The 24,624-nt window shown below is 38.7% G+C and overlaps 1 protein-coding gene and 1 non-coding gene across 2 annotated transcripts; one reads left to right on the top strand and one right to left on the bottom strand.

Moving 5' to 3' along the window:
- Nucleotides 1–252: 252 nt before the first annotated feature.
- mknk2b (MAPK interacting serine/threonine kinase 2b) lies at nucleotides 253–16,285 on the bottom strand. Its single transcript, XM_088348919.1, has 14 exons — nucleotides 16,151–16,285; nucleotides 12,430–12,620; nucleotides 12,111–12,201; nucleotides 11,912–12,013; nucleotides 11,741–11,838; nucleotides 9,423–9,502; nucleotides 8,922–8,995; nucleotides 8,689–8,793; nucleotides 8,558–8,613; nucleotides 8,334–8,429; nucleotides 4,606–4,800; nucleotides 3,638–3,802; nucleotides 3,518–3,558; nucleotides 253–2,912 (listed from the first exon to the last, which is right to left on the bottom strand). Exons 2-14 carry the CDS (start codon nucleotides 12,478–12,480, stop codon nucleotides 2,636–2,638), a joined length of 1,431 nt encoding a protein of 476 aa, XP_088205045.1. The 5' UTR covers nucleotides 12,481–12,620; nucleotides 16,151–16,285; the 3' UTR covers nucleotides 253–2,635.
- Nucleotides 16,286–23,847: 7,562 nt separating this feature from the next.
- trnap-cgg (transfer RNA proline (anticodon CGG)) lies at nucleotides 23,848–23,919 on the top strand. The gene has a single exon. It is a non-coding gene; the product is annotated as a tRNA-Pro (tRNA).
- The last annotated feature ends 705 nt before the right edge of the window (nucleotides 23,920–24,624 follow it).

Genomic DNA, 24,624 nt, shown 5'->3' with positions numbered 1-24,624 from the left:
GTTGTTGACGCAAAGTGCAATCATACAAGTCAGTTCAGTCAGCAAAGGAAAAAGTGAGCTGACAAGTACACGTGACATAGCTCAACTATCTGCGGTTATATGATTTACTGCAAACAGTCGGCATGCACGGCCACAACCTTGGCCAAAAGATAATACTAGTTAATGTGAAACTGGTGAGCACATGCCAGGAATCACATTTCCAGCCAACCCTTTTGAACTTAACCGGATATCAATAGACATGACACGTGAGTGGGTTTTTTTTGAAGCATTTTATTGCCTTTTTTCTTAGAAAAACAATACAAAAATTGTGGAACAACTGTTGTAAGTGTTGTCTTGAATTAATTGCCATCATTCAAATGGTACAGTAAAGTGCTCATCTTAAATCAAAAATTGTTTTATAAGGATGTATTTCATTCTAAACTTTTTCCCCTGAGGGCATCAAGATGGTAAAATCCGGCATTCGTTTGTCCTCCAAAGTCAAATTGTTTACCTCACACTTGATTACAATTAAGGCTTTTGACATTATTGCTGGATTCAAAATTCTGCCTGCGGCATACATTCAAACTATGGGGAAAGGTCGACACTGTCCGCATAAATGATAGAACCTTTGCATATCAAATTGACACACACAAAAGTAGTGACAGGCTTAGAATAGAAATTTCTTCCCGTTGACTCTAAAAACAATTTACCATTTCATGAAGTAGAAATGATCGTGACCAAAACATGTTCTTTAAACCAGTCAGGACTCAAAGTATGGCCCTTTGGATATGCGCGTGATTGCAAGTATCAGAACCGGTCGAAAACTTTTGTTATGCTCCAAAGAGACAAAGGAAAAAAAAAATACTGAACTGTAGTATAAAGAAAAAAAAAAGATTGCCTTAAACAACCACTTAATGCATTTCGATTTAGCAAAGTAGTTTCCCGAAGAGAGAAGAAACAGCTGCATATATAAATTCAAGTCTTATTATAAGACAATAAAATCCCACGGTAATGCATTTGTAGATGGTTTCAAGAGCTATTACAGTGTCCTCTTATCAGCAGATAGGATCTTTCACCGAAAGGCAAATATTTCAGAGTACCAAGGATGCGGTGCTGGTAGCGAATCGCCAGCACCCATTTGTGACGTGTTTCAATGTGCCAGATCATGACTCAAACCCACTTAAATGAAACAGACCTGGGTGCTTTTCACCAACTTATCAGTCTCGTAAGGGGCTTGAACTCAATTCGAGAAGAAAACAATAGTTATCCACTTGCGAACACTAAAACCAAATACATCATAACTGTCTGGGCAAGAACGCTCCAGGTCAACCAAAACTTCTGCCGACTCTCGTCATCACAAACTTCCGAACATAAGAGAAACAAACTGAAGGAAACCAGCCGGTGATTCACCTGAACTCAGCAGCACCCCCATGACAATCACCAAGTAGAAAAGCCATACAAAAAAATGGAAAAAAAAAATATAATGGCACAGTCACATGGAGTTTTCAACATAGAAAAATAGAAGGTAAACATAATACAGCTACACGTTTGTGGAAGACGTTTTTTTGTGTTTTTTTGCGGAATGTTTTTCCTTTTTTAAATTTTTTTTTTAAACTCCTGAGGACAAAAAAAAAAAAAAACTCAGTATCAATATTTGGAAACAAACGTCTCTGAAATAAGCATTACAAATGCTGATGGTCCAAATAAGTGAGTTCAATTAAATGACACCGGGGTCAGAGTGGCCAATTTGTGCTTTTCAAACTCTAGAGGGAATTCTAACTTTACGGGCCAAATATATAAAGCCGCGCACTTGAAGTAAAAAAAAAAAAAAGGAAAAGGTGGTAAGCACTAGGCGTGGCTGTGGGACACCAATTCTTTACCAAAAATAAAATAAAAAAAACCTGCACCATCCAATACCTTATTTAAGGCTTTAGAGTAATTTCCAGGGGTGACAAAGAATACTTAGACAAGTGATATTGTTAACAGTTTGGCTACCAATCATAGTCAAAATCACTGCTTTAATAGCATCATTGCTGGCAGTGTGCAGACATGTTCTGCTCTTGGAGCTTGATTGTACAGCCATCAAGTTCCAAAGCTCTCAATTTGCCTTAAATGGAGAAGACAACGTAATAAATAGCTTTAAAGAGTCCCCAGCCACACGATAACTGCACCAGGCACATACAGTATTGGCTTGCAGCTCTTCCAACCCCCCTATGTGCACCTTCATTGCATAGGCTTGTATGTATGTGCAGGTTGACCATTCCTGCATATGCATACAGGCAAAGAACATTCCAGACAAGGTATTTCACAGTGGATCCAGGTGTAACGTGGGAGCAGCACGACGGGTTGTCCTTTGGTGTCTGAGCTTTGTTTGAAATCTAAACATAATTGTTGGGCAGGGAGAGTGTAAAGACGGCTGACTCAAAATATCTTAACCTTACTCCGCAAAAACCTGAACCCGCTTTGTAGACCTGGGCTAATGTGCTCGAGAAGTGCTGCAGAGGGTCAAAAGGCATTCGGAAGAAGAGCTGCGGTCTCCCCTTACAGCGAGGCAGGAAGAGCCTGAATGGCGAGGGACCGGGGACAGCTAGTCAGAGACAGGCGAGGAGATGAGGCGAGGTTTTGGCGGAAGGTCCGAGGTTAAGGTCGTCTCCGTTCAGGCACAGTCCCCTACGATGACCAGAGGGGCCAGGAGCTGCCGCAGCTCGGCGGCCGAAACGGGGCCGACCTTGGGCTGGCTGCCGCGCTGTCTTCGCCGGGCCAGCTTGGAGTTGGAAGGAGGCGAGAGGCGAAGGGAGGAGCCGCTAGCAGCAGTAACCACGAAGGGAGTTTCCGCCTGATGCTGCTCCTCCATGCCATCCTGTTCGGCCAGCTGCCTGTTCACAGCCATGGCTTTGTCCGCAAAGAAAGTCAGATCCCTTGCGTTGCCGCTTCTGAAGAAAAAAAAAAAGACTTGCATTTCAAAGGGCCTTCATGGAACATAATTACCTTTCTCGGTAACGCGTTAATTAAAAACGCTAACGGCATCACAACCAGTGTTGGGCATGTTAATTAAAATAAATTAGATGAGGTTACTGCGTTTAAAAAAATAATCACATTACATCACAGATTACTGACACCCAAAAGTAGGGCATTACTCTGAATCTAGTTACAAATTACTGTACAGCCACCCCTAAACTGATAAAAATAGCAAAAAAAACAAAATGTAAGGAATCATATACCATACACCAAACTTGAAGAAGTGAAGCCTTCATATTTCTTGGCTTGTGCTACATTGAGAGCTTGCAAACCATCAATTGAGACTCTCCATATCCATTTTGTTTACAAACTACTCTAATATTTCCATCTTAATGTCTGGGAACTGTCTAAAACCTGCATTACAAACTACTCTGTATCGCAGAGTATGGAGCTCGTTTCGGGGGTTAGTGATCCTGGGTTACAGGTTTATTAAATGACAACTAGTCGCAGTAACTAATTACTTTATTTCAATAAAGTGCCGAACACTGGTTTCTGATCAAAAACATGTTGAATGCCTTACCTCTGATGAAAGAATGGGGCAGGCAGAGTATCAGATGTTTCCTGAGAAAGAAAACAACCACAATAAATATTATATAGCTAAAGCAGAATTACGGATGTCGCATGGTAGCAGAATACTCACCCCCTGCACCCAGGGGTGCTGCAGCACCTGGCTAGCGCTGAGGCGGTTTTTGGCATCCCGGACCAGTAGTCTGGATATAAGGTCTTTGGCACTTGAGGCAATATGAGCCCAGTCTTTGTCAGGAAACTCGTACTTTGCTTCTTGAATACTTTCAAACAGAGTGTCCTATGGAAAGGCAAGCAGTTGGTCAAAAGTGAATACATACACTTCAACTGAAAAGACGTTTTAGTTGACTAGTTACATAAGCACAATAACTCCTGTTGTACACAAAAGCTGTTGAGAAATATGTTGCAAAATGGAGGCGGTAAAGTCTAAACCAGCAGGGTCAAAAAAACAGCCTGGGGTACATTTGCAAGCCACAGCATATACTACGACTTTTACTCGCTACAAAAATGTGTTTTATACATTATACAGCTTTGCTTTTTATAAAATGATGATGCAAAATACCCATTTATTTTGTTTCTTAAAGGGACAATGTGTAATTGACCACTAAATGTAGCTGTATTGTGTTGTGCAAATGAAAAAAATATGCTAAAAAGCTTTTGCAAGACTTGAATTTTAGGCATCCGTAGCAGCCACTTATGGGAGCCCCCTCTAAGACAGGCTCATGTTATATCAAATAAATTTTCCTGACATATGATTATTTTTAAAAATGCACCTTCATATGATATTACAGGAATTGCTGCACATTACCGTTTATATATGTAGTATAGGATAAATCTGTTGTTGGTCATGTGCAATAAATATTACATGGTTCTATACACAAATACCAGTCTGTTCTTTAGTCAACTGACTCAAATACTGCTCAGAAAATTTCAAATTCTATGACAACTTGTTTTAAAGTAAAGGAAATAATTACTTTCCCTGGTAAGTAGTTACTTTTACTATAGAATAATTCAGTTACCGACTGTTTTTGGAAGATGTAGTGAATAACAAAGTAAGAGCGAGTGATTTGTTCATTAGCTTACCTGACATCTGTGGCAGGGTTCCCCCAATTCCCAGCCACAGTCACCCCCACAGTGGCCGACAAAGGGCGGGTAGCCGCTCAGCATGATGTACAAGATGACACCCAGGCTCCAGAGGTCACAACGCTTGTCGTAAATAGTGGCCTCTTCACTGAAAGCCTCGACCACTTCGGGTGCCATGTACTCTGCAGAGCCACACTATAAGAAAACAGAGAAACCACATCCTTTAACCTCAGGCTTCGCAAAGTGCAGCACTCATGAAATAAATGGAAGTGTTTTTATTTCTCCTCCCCAGATTCCTCATTCAACTAGCACCATGTGTTGAAGCTAGAGGCCTAAACTGCACAGATCTGTGAGAGTCACATGCTTGTCTAAAGGGATGGACCAGAGGGGAAAAAAATTCACAGCTTCTCTGTGTGGCAAGTAAAAACATGTTGTGCAACAACCCTGCGCAACATCAAAATGGGGCAGGTTTATTGGAACATTGAATCACAACTTCGGAGCTTCCAGCTGCACAAAGTACACAGTGGACCGAGGGCAAAAGCAAGCAGGCGGGCTCAGCTCTGACGTCTCCTTGTTATGTATCCAAGGAAAGAATCAGGCCAAACACTGTGCCCAGCAAAGCCGATTGGCCATCCCGCAGAACCGCAGACCACTTACATAACTTTTTAAGCGCAAATGCCAAATGGAGCAAGAGTAGGCCACAGGTTTAAGAGAGTCTCATTCAAAAATGTAATTTTGCTTGAGTGATACATGCAAGCTAGGACAGACGTGGTCAAATGTTTTCCTCAAAATTCCATCTTTCCTTTTATTTGCAGGGGACATATTTTATATACAAGACTATTATACAACATCCCGGCAGCTCCTCCTCCATATTTATGTTGTGAAATGTACTGGACACCGTGCACCAGAATTCACTCAGACAAAACAGCTTCTGTTGCAGGCGAAAAATCCCAGCCCCCACATTGTTACCATTAAAATGGAGAGCCAGACTCCAAAAACAAAATGTGTAGCTGATTATCGCAAAGGTTTGCTTGGTCCGCGTGAAAGGACCAGTGAAATAAACTCAAGGTTAACATTGAACTCCCACAAGTATCTACACTGCCCACATGAACTTTATCACTCCACTCATAACACGGGCTGGTGTTTTCCCGGCCCCATGTGACCAGTCAGACCATAATGACGCCACTGAAGAGCCACACCTCTGATGTTGGTAAACCAGATTACCTGCGGAGGATTTAGACTACACGTCAATGGGACGTTGGCCTTATCTGCTTTAATTTGGGCTCTATAATAGTGTTTCTTCGATGGAACATTACCCATAAACATCCGTAATATGCGCACAGTAGACCATTGGTATTTGAGCAGTTGTGCTTATTTTAGGTTGGACTGAAAATAAGTTGCAGAGCCGAGCTGATTTTTTGTTAAACACTTAACCGGGTTTGTCTCAATCTGTGCCATGGCACACTAATGGACCGCAGGAAAACGTCAGATATCATCTGATTTACAGTTTTTAAATGAATCTGTGCAGTCTTAAAATTATCAACAGAGTAACATTCTTCAGTATCTTTAGAAGGCAAAAGTTTATTATTTTTATGATAATCTGCTGAAGTGGAAAAGGTAAATTATTTTTCCAAAACTAGTGTTTATAGATTAGCTTGTGCTACTCAAACAAAAAGTTAGATGAATATTATTCTATGGATTGTAGTACGAAGAGCAGTGAAAACCAAGTTAAAAAAATCCTACTAAATGTATTTACTCTTACCAACTCCACATCCATCACAAATAATTTTTATCAAAGATAATTTAATGGGATCAACTTTATATTTGCAAATTTTGAAACACTATATTGTGTTTTGAAAATGGAGACTATAAAATAAGGTTCTGAAACAAAGCACTAAACATGTTTTTTGCAAGACTCATACCTACATTTGATCATTATTCTAAAATTCTAACTCAAATGTTACAACAGCCTTAAAACCATCTTAAAAATCACCAAACACATGGAAAAGAAACCACATGCAACTGTAAAAATGCTGCATAGCCGAGGGGAGGGATGAAAAATCAGTTAACATTGTTCCAGACATTAGTGAAAAAAAACAAAAACCTAGGGCACATGAGCAGGGTGAGCCTCCCCTCCCGCTCATCTAAGCCAATCACATCTCAGTTGCTAGGGAGGAAAGGAAAGGAGGGGCTTCATAAAACAAACCCCAGTGATCTCCTTTGAAAAGAAATCAGTTGAATATAGAAAATTGGAAGACTGTACGGTCATTAAATAAGCACAGGGTGAACACTTTACGTCAAAGCTCTCTTTGTACAAAACGAGAAATCTTCGCACGTCCCTCTCAGGCCTCATTACGGTCAAAGGCTGTACTTGCAGTACAGTGGATCAAGTTTCCTTTTGTTTAGCAATGCTCAAACGTGTCCTGCATTCATTGGTTCGTCTAAAGGAAGCTGAACTTCCCAAAACACATCATTCGTGCGGGCTTCCTTCAGCTGCTTTTGTCAATCTATAATGTACCCGTAGAATACATACTAGACTGTGTCAACTAGCAAAAGCCAGAAGAATGATGTAGCAAGGATCCAACTTTTCTCTGCACTCTGCTTCATGTTGTGACTATAGAGCTGGGTTTGCGAAATCAAAGTAGGACGTGTACCTTACACTGATATGAATATATATCCGACAGGAAACTGCAGATAAGGTGACATGATAAGGCTTAAAAAATGCTGCCTGCCAAGTGCCAATGAAAAACTGATCAGCGGACTGTGCATAACAGCACCCAGTATGACCCAGAAGCAGGAAGCTAAGAAGTAATACAGTTTAAAGCCTTCTCTTCATGGTAAAGCCATCCAAGGTACAAAACAACATCTTACATAAGATTAAACATAGGAATTGTATAAGTGGGTCAGAGTTAACAATTTTCTATTCACCTTTCTTATATCAGAATCAGTTTTATTATTGTATTGCTACAACAGGATTAAAGTTCCACTCCCGTTGTCAAATATACAATATAAGAACTAATAAAAAGAGGCAAAGTATTCACATTTAAAATAAAATCTATACACAGAGATATTTCACTTAAAACTTATATTAACTTAGGCCATTTTTTTCCAAGCACTAAGTTGTAGATTTTTGCCTGATTATCTTTTTTCCCTCTTCAAACTATTACACGTTTTACTCAGGATTGCCATGTCTAATCTCATTGACATACTATGTTTCAGAACAGAATAAAGTCTTATCTATACTATCCTAACATGATTAAAATACCTTTCAATTGCACAGAATAATGTAAAAATGAACAGTATGAAAATTAAAGAATTTCCCTTAAAATTACATAGATTCTTATACTTTATTATAATTTGTGGTTCCTAATTATAAAACCATTGCGACCCTTGTAAGGATAGGCGGCGCAAAAAAAATAGATGGAAGGATTATAAAAACCTCTGTATTCGTATTTGCCATTTTAATACCATAAAATATATTTCTATTTGCACCAAGCATCAAATACAACAACAAGTGGTAAAAAAAAAAAAAAACGGACTATATGTGCTTCATGGTGCTACAGTAAATATTGTAATGTATCCAACTGATCATAGTCAATGTTTAGTTAATTCCATTATGCATGACTGTTCTCCAGGTTTGCCAGTGCCACACAGCACTACATGTACCGATCCTTGGCAAACATGACCACAATGAAATAAATTATTTCAAAAGTTAATCATGAACTTACAGGCGTGAGGAGCTCAGGCGTGGAGATGGGGGAGCTGTCGCTGTTGAGTTTGATACCACTGCCCAGGTCAAAGTCACAAATCTTAACTGGCGAAATCTGAGTAAGGAATTCAAGATTAGAAGAATGACCTCATATCATCCACTTTATTTCTAGACCTTGACTCTTAAGCACTGAATCACAACTCTCTTTTTGCATCAGGTTATTAAAACTACACAAAAACTCACCTTGTCTGCACTTTCACAGAGGATATTTTCAGGTTTGAGGTCTCTGTGTGCCATTCCTAGAAATCAACAAGCTGCAGTCAATCTTTTGGTTACAGACAAAACTAAGAAAACATTTGCCCAAGCGCGCTTACCCTTGTTATGCAGGAAGTCCAGAGCCCGAGCAATGTCCTGCACGACGACTCTCGCTTCCTGCTCACTGAAGTGCTGCCTCTTGTGAATGTGTGCCAAAATTGACCCTATTGGGAGGAAACACCATTAGATTAGCTAGATAAAATAAGGGGACCCCACCGGCCCCCTCAAAAACATGCCACGTTCTTTGCAGGATAAAATTAATACGAGTGCGAGACAGCTGGAATTTACTGACCTCCTCTGAGCTTTTCAAACACCAGATAGAATTTGTCTTCCTCTTCGAAGAACTCTACCAATTCCAGGATGTTACTGAGAAATCGAAAAGGTAAAGACAGTCAAACAAAGCAGAGGTGGACTAAATCTATAATAATTTGAGTAATAACATTAGTGCTAAATTACACCATTGACAAGGGTTCAAAACAAGAGTTTCCAAAACTAAAGCCCGGGGAGGAACTGTGGCCTGCTGAACCCATTTTTAGCTGCCAGCAGCAAGTGCTAGAAAATGTATTTTTACAATTCAAGGCTTTAAATATCCAAAGACAAAAATGACTTCCAACAATCAAAATTACATTGTTTTATATTACTTTTTTTTTAAATTAAAAAATTGGAAAAAAAAAGTGGCCTTTAAGTGCATCCTTTAATGCTTTGGTATATGTGCTCCTTAAAGGAAAACCTTTAAACACTTTGTCTAAATTTATCAAGTGCATTTGCTTGTATTCATGAATAGGATCACTACCTGTGTCCCTGGCACTGATAGAGCATTTCGACCTCCCGAAAGACACGGCTGCGGCTGTGGCCTGGTCTTTTTACAATTATCTGAAGAAGAAAAAACACATTCAGTTAACCAGTTAGCATGAAAAGCCAGTCAAACTATTTAAAAATAAAAAGCATATATACACATATGTAGAATGGTATCCCCGTGTTTGTATAACTATGGGACATAGATTATATGTTCCATATGGGGTGCCAAGTTAAGAGTAGGCCTCGCCTACCGCAAGGGACCCCACCCTGTGGCCCACTTGCAAAGATACTTTAACCTACTTCCAATGCTGGCCTGCCAAACATGATAATGAACAAAGTCACATTGCATCTCTATATTTAGTCCCAAGTGTCAGTCTTATTTAAATCCAAGTGTACTTAGCTTTTCCTCATTTGAAACATTCCATGCGCTAATCCCAAACTGTTTATCCCAAACGGTAAAAACAAAACACACCCTCTAAATTTAACTGCACTCGACAATAGGAGGGGGGATTACCACCGAAGGGCCACATTCTGTAGCGCGTCACGCCAAGAGAACGATAGACTGCTGACACTGTGGCAAAAGGGCATGAATGTTCCAGCCGCGGACGGTTATTGTTTGCTAGGATGTTGTGCGTGTTTCTCTTCCCGTTAGCCAGATTACAGTGGCTTTTCAAGTCTTGTGTTTTGGACTCTTGCACAGAAGAGAGCTGTGGGGATTGCAAAACTACACTTCCACTCAGTCAGTCTGAGTCAACAGCACAATAAACTAAAACGGAGGTGTCAATTAAACCCTCATATTTTATAGGGCAGTGTTTCTCAACTGGTGGGTCGGGACCAAAAAGACAGACTATCAGTGGGTCTTTGCCATGACAAAATAAAACGAGGGTCATTTAATTTCTTAACTGTAGATGGCAATCATTTGCTGCAAATAAGAGTTGACACCTACCAGTCTACACCACAGAAAAAGACCGCTACATTTGGTTTAATTCAAAATGCAGCAGTTGAGCATACTACTTAAAGATGGTTTGGTTTTGCTGGTCATCATGTCTAGTTTTCTTATAATTAATATATTCTATGTGCTATAAACTGCACAATTTTTTCATGCAATAAATGTGAGAGGGGGGAATTTTTTTTATTTGAGTCGCAGCCTGTAATTAGGGTTTGATGATGGTTCCTGAAGTCAGACCAGTTGAGAACCACTATAAAAGTGCTACAATAAGTGCTAAGGCATTTACCATCTATATAAAAACACTACAAATACTGTTGATTAGGTCCAATTCCCGAGAAAATCTTAACAATCCATCACTGGTGAGCCTTTCCCGAACCAGTCCTTAGCTACCCACCATGTTTGTAACCTAGTTAAGATGAATGGCTTAATACATAGCAAGAAGGTCAAACCACCGTTCAAGTTAGGCAGGTGTTAACTAGGCAGAGCCTGCTGCTTGTACATTGTGAAACTAAGACTGCACAGTCTGAAGGGGGGATGGTAGACGGGACATCTGGCAGAAGCAGTCTGAGCCCCCTTTCAACGAGCAAATGACCTACTGCACGCATTTCCTCCCCCTCAGACTGACAAAGTCCAATGGGGCTCCACCAACACATCACAGCATAAACAACAGCAACAGATCAACATCACCCTACCACACGAATGCCTTAAATATCCATTTCTCTGACACGGCAATGAAGGGAGCCAACAAAATCAGTCAGCTTTCATAAACCTGATTTGTAGTCGAGTTGTGCACTCTGTAAAAAAATTATGAAGACACTCAGAGAAAAGTGCCTTCTCCTGTGAGGTTGAGCACGTTTCAGAAGAGGAAGTCATTTAAATTCAATCAGGCCGCGTCTTTAAAACAGAAGAATTTGTACTGCAGAAGGCAAAAAAAAAAAAAAAAGAAATGGAATAAAACCATGTAAACAGCCTGGGTCACAAACGTTCAAACAGAGCCACCCACACCCCCCTCCTCCTCTATGTGAGGGTTTTGTTTTGGCAGCACACAATGTTCTCTCGCTCGCTCGCTCACTCTCTCCCCCCCTTCCCTCAGAGCATCGACTCGCCATGCAGTAGGAGTCGGATGAATGGGAGGGCAAATGTCTCCCCTACTCTGCGATTGGCTGGCTGAACATAAAAACAGCGAGAGGCGTGTCTGCTGACTGCAGCTAATTCCAGAGCAGCAGCAGCACACAAAGGGAGTCATGTGGCATCTGATGTAAGGAGTGGAATTTCTTGCCTTTTCGCTCAAACTGCCTCAACAGGAGATAAAAACAGTAAACGTCCGTTCAAGCTAAAGCAAGACACGACTGACGTCTTCTTACCTTGACGGCATACTCCTTGTTGGTTATAAGATTTATGCAGGTTTGCACCCTGGCATAAGCCCCCTCTCCAAGGACTTCATCTTGCAGTCTGTACACATCTGTGAAAGTTTGAATGAAGTTAGAATTCTGCTTTTACGACATCGAGTTACAGTCCCCACAAAATCAGCGTACCCTCAAATCGTCCGGAGAAACTGTCCGTCGCCCTGCAACGCTTCTTTTTCTTGTTTCTCTTCTTGGCATCGGGGATGTCTATGGGTTGACTGGAAGGTAAATCTGTTAAAATAGAAAATGCATTGTAAGTATGAGATATTGAATTTATCCTTGTAACTACAAAAAAAAAAAAAAAAAAAAAAAAAAAAAAAAACCTCACCATGCCTTGGGGAAGAATCAAAATCAAATGTTGAATCAATAATATGAGATCCATTTTTGGTGAAGTCGTCAGTTTCAAAAGGATTTTGGCCCTGAAAAGCAAACATTTCAAACTTGAACTCCTTGGTTCGACTGTGCCAACATAGAATCAAGCAGAAGCCGCTATCGGGCCATTTCATTCCAAAACAAACAATACTGCATATCGGACCGTAGTACAGCCAAGCAAAATAAGACTTCCCACGACATTGAGCAGGATAAGATAGCGATGCAACAGAAATGAATGCTATAGCTGCAACTTCACTTTTAAAGTCATAACACACCTTAAAAGAGCGATGGAATCCAGTGACTTCGGTGTTCTTATTTTGCACCATTTTGCTTCGATTCGTTTTGGATGGGTGTGCGGCGGCCGGTCTGCGCGATTGCACTTTCTTCGAAATGCTCGAGAGAGAGTTGCAAACGGTCACACTGGTGTGGGCTGGTCAAGCTTCTTGCGGCGCTTTCAACCGGGGCCCTAAGGATAAATTGGATATTAGAAACCAGTCGAAAGTTTTCTACTAAAGGGGTGGTCAAACTGTGGCACGCGGGTCACACGCAGCCTGCCCGCCAAACAGAACAGTCAAAATATAATGACGAAATATGCAGTGAAATAGTTAGCACGTTTGCCTATCACGCGAAAGTTTACCGGTTCGAGATCGGGTGCAAGCATATGTCAGCCTGGAGAGGGATGGGTGCCACCAGGCTGTACTTGCCCAAGACACAACACAGGAAATAGTGCCACTATGACCCTAATGGTTAAGGGATTCAACCACAACCAAACACACACAAATATATATGCAGAGTAAAAAGTAATGATATATTTTTTGGGGTGTCTTATTTGTATCCATCGTCCCTTTGTGTATATGATAAAAAAGAAAAAAAATATAAAATACTACAAAACTAAATATTAAAATCAGTGCTTCAGAACTGACCTAATATACTAATTTTCATTCTGAAAAGAAAATACAGAAATACTTCAAAAACAATTACAGTAATCAAACAAACATATGAAGAAATACTCGAAAATCCTTTTTTATGGATTACTAGAAAATCCCACAGAAATGCTACAAAAATCCTTTTACCCATAAAATAAAAAATTGGTTCTACTCCAAGGCAATAATCACCTTCAGTTCTGTAACATGACAGTATTTTGATTTAATATTATTTTTAATATACTATTATCCTTACCTTATTATCTTAACTGTGGTATCTCCTAAGTTTTTCACCATCAGGATGGTAATTACATTTTCTTTTGAATTTCACTTATTGCAATGATAATAAGCTTTATTGTATTCTACAGAAATACTACCATAATAATAATATAATTTAATAATAATAATAATAATACTATAATACTAAAATAGAATTACTAAAACACCAACCGCACACAATTAGAGTAACCTTACAAAAAAAATCGACCTAAATACTACCAAAAAAAAATTCTACAACAATCTTACAACAAAAATAGTAAGAAAAAACACCCGACAGAAAAAAAGACCAAAGTACTACTACAGTTGTACTAGAGGAATGTTAAAAAAATACAGCTACAGGACTACAAAAACCCTACAACAGAAATACTGAAAATAAAATTAAAAAATGTCAAAAACCAATTACAGTAATACGATAAAATTACATATTTTTTCATAGATATCTAAATAAAATGCATGATTCATCATCAAATATCAAATTAAACGCCTAGAACAAGGACTTAATAATAATTTGCTTAAATTGTAAGCGTTTCAAAACCAATTTGATCAAATATTGAAAGGGAAAATTGGATAGATCTCTGGTACATCCCCTTTGGCCTTATGTTGTAACCCAATGTGACAAGGGATGAGCCTAAATTTGACACCCCTGCAAAATCTGACTCCACATGAACCAAGCTTCCGACAGAACGTGTGTCGCAATCTTAATCTGCATCGTGTATTTATTAAGACCTATTCCAATGTCACCGACACTGGAGGCGACCCAATGTAGCTTATAATTAGTGTACGACAATAGTCTGATTTTACGTTACCACAGGGGTTTTGAAATGTTTGACTTTTTCTCTCAGAAGTTAAATGGGGGGGAGGGGTTCTCATTCACAATGGTCCTCTGGTTACAGTGATCAACTATGTATAATAAAACTGCATTACAGTAAGGATAACATAACCAAACAAAGCCTACTTGTGTACAACTAGTCGTGCTCCTGAATAATAGTGCTGTGCGGTTCGAGGTGTGTGCGTGTGGTTTAAATGCCCGCAAAGAGAGTGTACCACGAGACTGATTCAGGAAATGATTCGCGAGCTTTGAGGATTATTCGAAATAACAGCGACAGAGAAACAGTCGAGTGTCCCTTTCAGTACTGGGAATCACAGAAATATGCGGCTCTCTTGCTTTACCAACTTGCTATTATCACACATCTATACACCCCTGCGTCATCTGTCCCACGTAAAAGCTTTTTCACATGCAGGAAAAATTCTCTGCAAAAAAAACAAAAAACGACCTTGGTCCAAAATCTCGGAAAGAAAATATTGTTTTTGAATGCAAATGAATCACTTTATCAGAAAAAATAATAATCATACACTCCAACTGTTACTCTTTAAATACACTCTTCACATATTTTTTTTACACCTTCAGCATATTTTACACGCAGTTTTATTACATTCACAAGCATGTTATACATTTTTTCCTGTCCACGTGATGGCGTATTGAAGGAAATGAATCTTTAAGCCCTCGGGGCTTCATCTTGCCAGCACTACTGAATATTACAGCGCATAGCTACATTGGGTCGCCTCCGGTGTTGCAAACACCAACAGTTGGTGATATTTGCATTAATAGGTCTTAATATACTCTATATAGCAGGGGTGGCAAACACGTGGCTCTAGAGCCGCGTGCGGCTTTTGGCCAATAAGAATGCGGCTCTTTGCCTCATTCTATTTTCTATATTTTCTATATACTGTGGCTCTTTGCCTTGTTTCATGTTTAGTTTTTTTTTGTGTGTGTATTGAGGGTGGACACTTTCCTTGAAATCAACACAAGAACAATACTTGTTGTATTGCAAGGAGAGGAATGTGTTATGGGAAATTGTTTTTAAATTGTGTGTGTCTGTCATGGCAGGTCAGTGGTGCTGTAGGCTCTTTGACTCCCACAGTTAAAAATTTCGGCTCTTTGTGTCAAACTTGTTCGCCACCCCTGCTCTATAAATCGCTTTTTGTTTTAATCAACATATCTGAATAAACACAGTTTTTGCAGGAGAGTCTGATTTAGGCACAAAAGTTTGCATACAGTGCATCTTAAATATTCAGCAATAACAAATGAGTGTATAAAACATTTCATTGTAGTGCATGCAACGTATTTTTAGTGGAACAGAGTTATACTTCATCCGAAAAGCTATTAATTAATGACTCGTTTAGAATAACAAAAATAGGATGAAGTATTGCTATTTTTGATCAAATCAAAGAAAATTCATTTATCAAGAGTTTCTTGGGGTATTCTTATCGATTTGGCCTACTCCCTTTGGGCACATGTTTATGTATTATCATGTTCTTTTTTTTTAATTTCATTTATTTTCAATTTAATGGAAGCGTTTCCAAAGAAACTTGACTAAAACAATGGAACCATTTTATTGAATTGTGTATTTCTACAATTGTTTTATTCAATTAAGGAACCAATTCCTTTACCCATCTATGTATTTATTCAAATACATAAAAAATAGGAATAAACACAAAACAATGGCAGTCTATGCAGCCCTTTGAGACTTTTTGTGATTGAGGGCAATACAAATAAACAGGACTATTGTATTGAAGAGCTGTTTTTTTGTGCAAACTGTTTATTTCCTCAATTAGTGATCCTAGAGTTGGGTTTTTTTGGTGCTGCGTTTAAATAAAAAGCCAAATTGAAACATTGCCCGCACGCCAAAACAATTTTGAAGACTCGCACCACCATTCATGGCGCACAATTTCTTTCAATGGAATAAGAGAAGATCAAAAGAACTTATCAAAAGACAATTTAAGGTGGAATTACCTTGTGGGTGATTTTACAGCTCCAGTGTTGGCGTCAATGGGAGCCACTGCTCGGACAAGCCGCAGAGGACGGTCGTGGGGGATGGAGAGGCCGCTTGAAGGGACGTGGAAGGGTGCTGGAATGGCAGCAGCTGCGGCTATTTTATAACCTCACCACAGACTCCTCCTCTAGCCACGCCCCTAACTTCTCAACGTTGCGTCAGCAACCCAGGGGAATCACGTGGTGAGAATTCCGGCTCTTTTTAGAGGTCCGCCTTTTTCCGCTCGGTTCACTAAATAGAGTCGGCTCTTTCGCTCCGAACGGCTCTTCAAATTTATTTCTCTTTAATCCATAAAATACGAATGACTTTTTATCATGTTGCATAAAATGACATCATAAAGGGAAGAAAAAAGCAACAAAAAAAAGGCAAAAAGGAATAAAAGAAACAGAGAGAAAAAAGATGTAAGAAAAGAATAAAGAGGAAAAAGTAAGTAAAAAAGGTAAAAAGCAAGGGGAAAGCTGGGGCGGGGGAGTAAAAGTAAATTAAAAGAATTATAAAGGGGGAAAAAAGAAGTAAAAAGATAGGGGGAAAGAAACAAAAGAAGAAAAAAAATCTAAAACAAGACAGCAAAAAAAAAAGAAGAAAAAGCAAGGAAAGGGTTTGCAAAAAAAAGAAACAGATAAGAAAATTCAAAAGAAAAAAAAATAATATATAACAGCAAAAAGAGAGAAAAGGAAGAAAATAAGAAAAAAGGTTAAAACAATAGGGGAGAGCTTGGGGGAAGTAACAATAAGGAGGGAAAAAGAAGTAAAAAGCTCAGAAAAAACCAAAAAAGAAGAAGAAAAAGCAAGGAAAGGGGGCAAAAAATAAAAATAAAAAGCAAGAAGAAAGCAAAGAAAAAGAAACATGAAAAAATATTAACAAAAGCAAAAGGAAAGAAAAAGGAAGAAGAAATCAAGAAAATTGGTAAAAAGTTAAGAGAAAAGTAAATGTAAAAAATACGATCAAAAAAAGGAAAAGAATAGGGGCAAAAAAAAGTAAAATGCTGAGACAATAATAAGAAAAAGCAAGACAAAAGAAGAAAAACTATAGGGGGATAAATAAAGCCATATTACCAATAATAATGTAACATTGTGCACAAAATGAATCGACAATTTTAGAAATAAATCTGTTATTCTAATAAATTTTAATTGCAAATACTTTTTTTACTTTACATCGAACTTTGACCTAATTGAAACCTTCAACTTTTTACCCAAAAATCTTTAAAGAAAACAATTCAGGATCTCTGAAAAACAACAACAAAAACAAATTAAAAAATACAGTGCAACAACCTGAATGAACTACCCAATACAAGACTATACTTTTTTAATTTTGATGTAAAAATAATAATAAAACGCATAATTCCTGAAAAAACACATGAAACTAGTTACATATTTCCAAATAAAAAGATAAAATAGTAAAAAATGAGAACATTTTTTCACACTCAACCATTTTTAAAGTCAACAACGCAGAATCACAATCACCCCTCACAGGGCCAGTTCGTTCGCGATCTACACAGCACTAGTGTTTTCTCGAAGCTTGCCGAAATGGCCGCATTCCATTTCGTATCGATCGGACGGCGTTGCGAGTTTCTTCAAAGGAAAAAGTGTAAACAGACGGGGTTTTCGACTCGGAGACGATCGATTAACGGTTGCATCATTCATTTGTAAGACTGTTACTTAATCTTTACTGAAGTCTACGCTTATGAATGCGTTTTAGGAGAAGGTTTAAAATTGCCAGGGAGGAATTGGAACTGGGCCTCATGGCGGTGTTTTTCCCCTCAGGACGCGCGACGCTAAAAACAGCACGTCATTGTTGAGGATGGTGCAACATGTCGACAGACAACATTCACCATTTCACACAATGGCAGCTTTAATATCATACTAAGCACGGGAATGCTTTCCCGTGATTATGTCATAGAAGTGAATGTCGAACAAATGTTCCATCTTCTTGTGTTTTATAAGGGCCCCCCAAAGCATGGGCGTAACCAGTTCGTTATTGGGGGTGCTCAAGCACCCCTAAATTCAACCCGTGCAACCCCAAACTAGTAACGTCAATTGAATTAAATCTCTCTTCTCCTTGATAAAAGTTTAAATAGGATAAAAACTGCTAGGTTAAAAAAAAGGCAAAACAAAAGATAAAGGCAGCGTTACAAATACTCCACCACCTTGAAATGGTTGAGTCCATTTGATTCCTAGCACTGCTCCATTTTCGTGTCACTTTCGGCATAGCGGCAGAGTCTGTGGAGGCTCCAGCGTAATACAGTGAGAATATGTTGTACGGTGGTTATGTTTGAAGGATTTTATACATTTGATTATAAAGGATTTTATACGATTGAACACAGGTTACATTTATTGCGTGCAATGAAGATTTTCACCGAGTAGGCTTAAGTTCAATAAGCAGTGAAAGTTCAGGGCACCCTGGTAGGAAATATGGTTTACAGGAATGGAGGGAACGGGACGTGAGGCTGATAAGATAGTCAGCACATCCGACGACACAGAAAGGCCCTGATGACGGAGGACGGCAGGCATTGTTTTTAGAAACGCTCGGTGCTGTTTTGAGTTTTCCAGACATTGCGGCGAGGGGGTGGACCCCACGTGGGGGTTTTCCTGGCACGCCCATGGGAGGAGCCGGCACACCAGCTTGCGGAAAAAAACATGGGCAGAGGAAGAAAGGCAGAAAATCGAGAGAGATCGCCCGACAGAGACTCGAGCGACACTAATTCGGCTAATTCGGTCGTATGTTCGATGGAGTTCACTTAGTTAAATTTTTTAAGAAATGAAATCTGCCCCCGTGTGGAAATACCGGTCTCTTGTCCTTCTTTTCACACCAAGAAACGAGCGCGCATTGATAGGTGAGTGTAGGTTGTGTTTGGTTAATGGAGTCAGATAACTAAGTCGAACAATTTGGTAAACGATACATATTTTAATATTTAATTCCTAACACTTATTACAATTTCTTCTTGCAGGAAAGTGTCACGTCAAATCATGTTTATTTGTGACGCCCTGAATCACGAGTAGTAGTCTTAAAGGGCCGCACAGACTTTAAGCGAGAACAAAACATCCGGTTGACTGCTTCCTGAAAGGGAGGAGAGAGAGAGAGACAGAAAGAAAGAGAGAGAGAAAGAGACAAAGAAAGAGAAATAAAAGAGACGGAGAGAAAGTCAAGTCATGTTGATTTGTGGCGCCCTGAATCACAAGTAGTCTTAAAGGGCCGCACAGACTGTAGGCGAGAACAAAACCTCCGGTTGACAGCTTCCTGTAAAGGGAGAAGAAAGAGAGAGACAGAAAGAAAGAGGGAGAGAAAAAGAAAGACGAAGAAAGAGAAATAAGAGACAGAGAGAAAGTCAAGTCATGTTTATTTGCGACGCCCAGAATCACAAGGAGTCTCAAAGGGTTGCACAGACCACAGATTATTGCAAACTACTTTTTCTCTTTTCTTCTCTCTATTTCTCTTGCCCCCCCCCCTCTTTTCTCTTCTCTCTCTCTTTTCTCCCTTTCTTTGCCTCTTTCTGTCCCTTTTCCATTCCCTCTCTTCCTTTCTCTATTTTTGTCTCTTTCTTTCTTTTTCCATTTGCCTCTTTTTCTCTATTTTTTTTCTTTTCACTCTCTTTCCTACTCTTTATCTCTCTTTTGCTCTCTCTCTTTTTCTATTTCTCTGTCTCTGACCCTTTTTCTCTCTCTCGTTTTTTCTTCTCTTTGTTTTCAATATCTCTTCTTTCTTTTTCCTCCTCTTTCTCGTTTTCTCTCTTAAGAGATGGAGAGAGAGAGGTCGCAAAAGAAGGAGAAAGAAGAGAGAACGAAATTATACGTTGTATGTTTCTATCATCTATAAAATCAATGTAAAGAATATTGCCTGACCCAGCAATTAATAACATTGGTCGGATGGACATTGAACCGCCCTGGTTTAGTGTATCTACGCAAATGACCCCGACTTCCTTGACTTTTCCCACCAGGATGCACGCATGCAGACCCTCACGTGTACATGATCAAATTGTCTCACACAGTTAAGGGAAGGACAAATGCCTGTTTTGGGGTTGATTCTACTCATTTAATTTTGTCTTTTATCTTTTTTCACTTCAATGTCTTGATTCCGTGTTTTACCCCGGAGTGCCATGTCTAATCTCGGTGCATACAATGTTCAACAACATTGATATCGATGTCAACTCGATTCTATTCCATTCTATTTTATTCTATTTTATTCTATTCTATTCTATCTTGTTCTATTCTATTATAATATTATATTATATTATATCTTATTCCATTCTATTCTGTTCTATTTTTGTATTCTATTCTATCTTATTTTATTCTTTTCCATTCTATTCTTTTCAGTTCTATTCTATGTTATTCTATTCTTTTTATTCTTTTCTATGCTATTTTTATTCTATTCTATTATTTTTATTCTATTCTATTCTATTCTATTTTTATTCTATTCTATGTATTTCTAATGTATTCTTTTTTGTTCTGTTCTATTCTATTCTATCTAATTTTATTATTTTCAATTCTATTCTCTTCTGTTCTATTCTATCTTATTCTATTCTATTTTTATTGTACTTTAGTCTGTTGTATTCTATTCTATTCTATTGTACTGTATTCTATTCTATTTTTATTCTATTTATTTCTAACATATTATTTGTTCTATTCTATTCTATTGTATTCACTTTTTATTCTATTTTATTATTATTCTGTTCTATCTATTTCTAATATATTCTTTTTTATTCTATTATTTTCTATTCTATTTTTATTATATTCCATTTATTTCTAATATTTTTTTTTATTCTATTATGTTCTATTCTTATTCTATTCTATCTATTTCTAATATATTATTTTCTATTCTGTTCTATTCTATTTTTATTCTATTCCATCTATTTCCAATATATTTTTTGTATTCTATTCTGTTCTATTCTATTCTTATTCTACTCTATTTTCTCTTATTCTATTCTATTCTTATTCTATTCTATTTCCAATATATTCGTTTTTATTCTAATTCTGTTCTATTTTATTATTATTATATTCTATCTATTTCTAATATATTCTATTCTATTCTATTTTTGAAAACACGCACAGTTTCTTTTTTGGCACACGCAGTCGATTCGGATTTCGGTGAAAAAATACTCGATAATTCCACTGCTAGTGGCAGCCCTCACAGTCAACTTTCCTTTTTTTTGGCAATCTACTTTTATTTATACTCACCATGTTGGAAAATTCTCACTGTAAGCTTAGGGCAAGGTGGACAAAGGGGCTACTGATATCATCTGGTGAACTCGTGAACATTTTTAGGGGGGTACAAATATATTTTATACTGTGGTCAACATTACTGGTGGGCCACATAGTATTAATCCTATGAAAGAGACTGCACGCCAGTAAAAATTGCCTAATGTTAAATCAGGCAATTTTTATTTCATTTAAAACTAATTTAAAAATGAACTCCTTTGCTGGGATTCAAACAGCAGCAAATTGCTCGGTCATGAAGTAGAGTCTGTGTAATTTCTTCGAAGAAATCAGTCCTCAGAAGATACCATAAACAGCAAGGTGAGGGAAATGGACCGTCATCACCATCTTTTTGTTTTTGCCGAGTGTGAAAGTGCCCACATGCCGCCTTTTGCAACTCGACGACAATACTTTCTGAGACCCGGGTGGAATCGTTGTCTCATGCGCGTGATAATGAAACAAATCCAAGAACCTTAATGTTCCAGAAACATCAACTCTCTCTGCACATCCATTACCTAACTGAGACATGCGAGCTATCTGACAGCCTTGTGCTACATTCGCTTATTAAAACCAAAGTTAATTTAATAACTATGCTTCGTGAGATACGAACAGCATGCTCAATGTAAACATTTGATTTTGATTTGAATTCAAACTGTGACAGTTGGCGACATTCCTTTTTTTGGTTGACATTTTTTGTGTGCGATTCCACTCAGAGGGGGTACCAGTGACAACAAAAAGGAAAGTACAGTAATCCTTTGTTTTTTGCTGCGGTTGTGTTCTGAAAAACAAAGAAAGAGATAAAGAAAAAAAGAGAGAAGAAATGGGTGGAGACAGATAGAGAGAGAGAGAAAAAAAAAGAGAGAGAGAGAGAGAGAGAGAGAATACGACTGTAACTAGGGCAGCACGGCAGCGCAGTGGTTAGGGTGTGTGCTGCACAGTTCTGAGGTCATGAGCTCGAACCTTCCTGTTTGGAGATTGCATGTTCTCCCCGTGCTTGCGTGGGTTTCCTCCGGGCGCTCCGGTTTCCTCCCACATTCCAAAAACATGCATGTCAGGTGAATTGCCCAGTCCAAATTGTCCCTAGGTGTGGATGAGCAAGTTGTCTGTCTCTGTGTGCCCTGCGACTGACTGGCAACTGGTTCAGGGTGTCCCCTGCCCACTGCCTGAGGACAGCTGGGATGGGCTCCAGCATCCCGCTGAGGATTAGCGGTGCAGATAATGAATGAACGACTGTAACTAAATAATAACTATATCTGCCTCAGTCTCTTCCCGGACCTGATAACAATCCACGGAGCACCAGCATTTCTTGCGCTCTTTTGACTGAAGTTTGAAAAAAAATATGGTGTAAGATTATTTTGTATTCTGTAAGGGAAAATACGACAGTTTGTAAGAGCATGGAGGCGTGGAGCTTGACAGGTGTAGAAAAACAGATTACACTAAAAACCCAATAAAAGGCCTGTCAAAGGCTTTTCTACCATCGCATAAAAATTTTGATGATTAAAAATAACATTAAGAGTAAAAATCAGGATTAAAGCTTCAAAGCTACTTTAAAGCACATAGAAAAAACTAAACAAACTGTTACAGAGACAGAGAGAGAAAGCACACCTCAGATATTTCACTAGGAACAAATGACCCTTTCACATCGTAAGTGTAGAGCTTATATAACTGTACTTTTATTGTTCCCTCTCAATAAGAAAAAATCCGTCCATTATTAGCTCCGCTTGCGGCACTAAAAGAGAGTTTACACTGTGTTTATCTTTGCCATTCACAGAATTTTCCTTTTGCCGCGCTAAAGAGACATTTTGTCAATAAGCTGTCACAGTATGCGGGGAATGGAGGACTCATTTAACCGAATTTAGAAATAAATGTATTTATGAATAAATACCTACAAATATGTAAATGTACTTAAAAAAAATCATGTAATCCCTAAATATAGAACAAAAATACAATTCATTTATACATTTATGCATTTTGTCATTTATTTATTTCTGTATTTATGTTGTCGTTTATTTTTCATTGCACAACAAAATCGAATTAAATAAAGGGGGCGGGTCAAACTGGCTGAGCTTTTCACCTATTGGTTGATCGACGAGTGGATGGATCAACTGATGACTGATCAACCAATGGGTGAAAAGCTCAGCCAGTTTTACCCGCCCCCTTCATTTGAAAAGCTTTTTACAGAATAAACCACAAAATACGCAATAAAATAAATACCGAAATAAATAAATAATTGACATAATAAATTATATAAGATAAAAATATATAAATACATTACATTTTTGTTACATATTTAGGTACTAGGTGATTTATTTATTTGGCATTTATTTGTATTTATCTATTTTTTTAGACATTTCTACAAGATTGGTCCTCCATAAGAGGATGTTGTGATGTGGGCGGGTCGATCCAAATATCGATATTATCAATACTTGGATCAGATCGATACTATTCTCTTTTCTCGCCTTTCACGCGGCTCGTTGGTCTAGGGGTATGATTCTCGCTTCGGGTGCGAGAGGTCCCGGGTTCAAATCCCGGACGAGCCCATAATTTGGGGCGGCAGTAGCTCAGGAGGTAGAGCGATCGTTTTAGGATTAAGTTCGAATCCCGGCTTGTCCATGTTACATGTCGAAGTGTCCTTGGGTAAGACACTGAACCCCCAATAAGCAGGTTAGCGTCTTACATGGCTGCAATACAAGGCCGCTATTGGGAAATGTGAAGCACACTGTAAAGCGCTTCGAGAAGTCATTGACTTGAAAAGCGCTATATAAAAGCAGATAATTTTATTTCTTCCATTTTAACTACCACTGTTATAATTTGTTGGTGGGTCGTAGGATTAAACATACATAATAACTTTCAAATTTGATCCAAATTTGTTTACACTTTATCTTCACTACTGAGTTTAGTAGGCAGGACCAATATCGGATACTGGAGACTGGCGCAAAATACCGGGCAGAAGGAGACAGCCGAGATCGATCTCGGATACAGGAGACTGGAGCAAGATCCCGGACAGGAGGAGACAGACGGGATCGATACCGGATACTGGAGACAGGAGCAAGATACCGGACAGGATGAGGCAGATGGGGTCGATACCGGACACAGAAGCAAGATACCAGACAGGACGAGACAGGCGGGATCGATATTGGATACTGGAGACTGGAGTCAGATACCGGGCAGAAGAAGACAGATGAGATGGATATCGGATACTGGATACACGGGCAGGACACCGGAGTCAAAACACAAGTCTTGCA

The sequence above is a fragment of the Urocampus carinirostris genome, chromosome 12, assembly GCF_059441175.1.
Source record: "Urocampus carinirostris isolate Australia breed hairy pipefish chromosome 12, RoL_Ucar_1.0, whole genome shotgun sequence".
Taxonomy (NCBI): Eukaryota; Metazoa; Chordata; class Actinopteri; order Syngnathiformes; family Syngnathidae; genus Urocampus; species Urocampus carinirostris.
The sequence above is the reverse complement of the archived record's forward strand: the minus strand, read 5'-3'. Positions and strand labels throughout refer to the sequence as shown.

Coding starts and splice junctions, on each gene's coding strand:
- mknk2b (XM_088348919.1), bottom strand. CDS start 12,480: ATGGTGCAAAATAAGAACACCGAAGTCACTGGATTCCATCGCTCTTTT. Junction 12,202..12,429: donor GATTCCATCGCTCTTTTAAG/GTGTGTTATGAC, acceptor TTTGCTTTTCAG/GGCCAAAATCCTTTTGAAAC. Junction 3,559..3,637: donor AGCACCCCTGGGTGCAGGGG/GTGAGTATTCTG, acceptor TTTCTTTCTCAG/GAAACATCTGATACTCTGCC.